We start from the raw sequence: 2,370 nt of genomic DNA, 5'->3' as shown, positions 1-2,370 counted from the left end.
TCCCGGTTTGTCCAGTGTTGTTCTCGCTTTCTCTGCGGCGACCTTCCGTGATGGACAGTCTTCAATTTCTGGATGCTGATGATCTTTTGCCCCGTTGCGAGTGTCTCGTCCATAGTATCGTGTATAAATCCCACGAGAAAGAAAAAAACACAACGAACATGGCTCCCCGAACCCCTAACCCATCCCCGGGCGCCCCTCCTCCCAAATCCTGTATGGTGTAATGCTGGTCCATGTCTTTGTTTGTGCGACGTGACTCTTTTTGCCTTTCCTGTCCGTCGCCCAATCTCCAAAAAGGATAAGCCTCTGAAGCTTTGCTCTCCAAAAGGGATAAGCTTCTGAAGTTTATGCAAAGCGCCTTTGAAAATGCATCAACGCGAGTCGGGACTGAATTCCACTTGGACGGGCAAGGGGGGAAAAGGGGTGAGGGATGGGGATGGGGGGGTAAACCGCTTTCAGCCCGGAAATGTGTCGCCACGACTTGTGGGGTAGAAGTCGAGTGTTTCATCACACCTGGAACCACCCTGGCTGCTCAAGACATTGTCATGTTGATTCCGGGCGGCGACAGGATGGAGGGGTAGTAGCCGCCGGTCGAGGGCGTCTTGCCGTCAAACTGATCGTGCTGGCGCGGGTCCGCCATGGCCCGGGGCGTGGCGCCAAAAGGCCGGGGTAGCATGTTGAGCTCATACTCGTTCTTGACCTTGCCGTCTGGCCCCATGGTCGGCATGACGGCCTCTGCCCCAGCCCTGTGGTTGAATATGTCGACTCGGTCCGCATGGTGGCCGTGATGGTGGTGGTGATGGTGTTGATGTTGATGGTGGTGGCCGTCGTACATTGTCGTCCCCGGGTAGTACTGGTAGGCCGCCTTGGAGCCGTCCATGGCTTTGGCGTCATCAGAGGCAGTCAACATCGGATCTTCTGGCATCTCGTGCTGTCGGCCGCTGTAGACGTTCCCCCGGGCGTCAAACTTGTCGTACGTTGTTGCATAGCCGCCTGTTCCAGCCCCGCCGAGCATGGCGCTGGAGTTAAAGTCTGCCATGTGGCCGAGAGGTGCATAGCCGCCCAGGGTGCCGGCGGAACCCCCTGGTCCGTTGCCTTGGCTTCCTCGTCTCTCGTTCTGATAATGGCCCGGCGAACGACCTCGCACGATCATCTTGGCTGACTTACGGTACGCCACCTTGACGAACTGGTCTGGATCGTGGACGCCAACATCGGCCCAGAGCTCCACAATCAGCTGGTAGTACTGCTGCGCTGCCCGCCGTTTGCCGTTGTTCTGCGTTGCCTGCTTGAACTGGATACGCTCAAACGTGTGCTCGCTGGGGAGAGCCTGTCCGGCAGCCTGCGGAGTCGTGAATCCGTCCGGATACAGGCCCCTCGCGCCAGGGACAGTTGGAACGTCGCCATAGCCGGCAAGCGAATGGTGCGCCGGGGAGCTCGTCTTGGGCGCCATGGACACCTTTGACGGTTTGCTTATCGGGCCCTTGTCTCTCTTGGGAGTGTGTTGGACCAGTTCGATGCTCTGCTGCTCGTTCTCCGCCACGACGGCCGAGATGGACATGGCGAAGCCGTAGACGGGGAACGACTGGCTGGAGCCCGAGCTCGAGCTGGGCGTGAACTGGATTGCCATCGTGGGGTAGTATGGGCTAAGCTGGAACGAACAGACGCACGCTAGGTAGTTTCGCCGGTAGCATGTCCACTCGTGGTCTGGCGAGAGAAAGGGACCCTTGTCGACGGCACCGTTGATTTCTAGCTTGATCGGGGCCATCGTTGAATCCATGTATTGCAGCGTGCCGAGTGCCTGAAGGGGTTGCAGCGGCGGCACTTGGTTTGGCTGGCTCGACGCTCGCGCGGCGTACTGCCCGGCGTCCATCCTTGCTGCCGCGGGAATGAAGCCGGTGAGCGAGCCTTGCTGAGGCGTCGTCAACTGATGTCGGCGGAGCGGCGCGCCGGGGAAAGAAGGCGATCGGGACAGGAGCTCGGAGCCGCCGCGTCGAAAGGATGGCGTCGTCGTCGAGTATTGCTCGCGGGCGCCGGCTAGGTGTGGAAGTGCTCCGGTGCGATGTGCGTGCGTTTGGGCATGTGCCATGCCCGCCGTCGAGAGTGTTGTACTGCACGACGGTGTAAACGGAATGTGGATGACCACCAGACCCTGGCAGAGAAGGGTGTCACCTACTTGGGAGTCAGACGAGGCCTGACATCTGGTCCATAGGTTGTTGGGGACTGAGGTTGCTGGTAGAAATGACCCGCGTCTTGGGCGTACGGTGCGGTCGGATGGAAGAGGTTAAGGAGCGATGGCGGCTGAGGAGCATCTATTGTAAGAGGAGAGGAGGACGCGTGCGGTTCCTGGCTGAACCTGCTCCCAGTTGGTCAGCA

The 2,370-nt window shown here is 59.5% G+C and overlaps 1 protein-coding gene across 1 annotated transcript; it reads right to left on the bottom strand.

Moving 5' to 3' along the window:
• Nucleotides 1-529: 529 nt before the first annotated feature.
• On the bottom strand, nucleotides 530-2,083 carry PLICBS_000815 (uncharacterized protein; the record flags this gene model as incomplete). Its single annotated transcript, XM_018318147.2, has 1 exon — nucleotides 530-2,083. One exon carries the CDS (start codon nucleotides 2,081-2,083, stop codon nucleotides 530-532), a length of 1,554 nt encoding a protein of 517 aa, XP_018183672.2.
• Nucleotides 2,084-2,370: the final 287 nt, after the last annotated feature.

This window comes from Purpureocillium lilacinum (assembly GCF_023168085.1).
Source record: "Purpureocillium lilacinum CBS 284.36 DNA, scaffold_1, whole genome shotgun sequence".
Lineage (NCBI taxonomy): Eukaryota > Fungi > Ascomycota > Sordariomycetes > Hypocreales > Ophiocordycipitaceae > Purpureocillium > Purpureocillium lilacinum.
The sequence above is the reverse complement of the archived record's forward strand: the minus strand, read 5'-3'. Positions and strand labels throughout refer to the sequence as shown.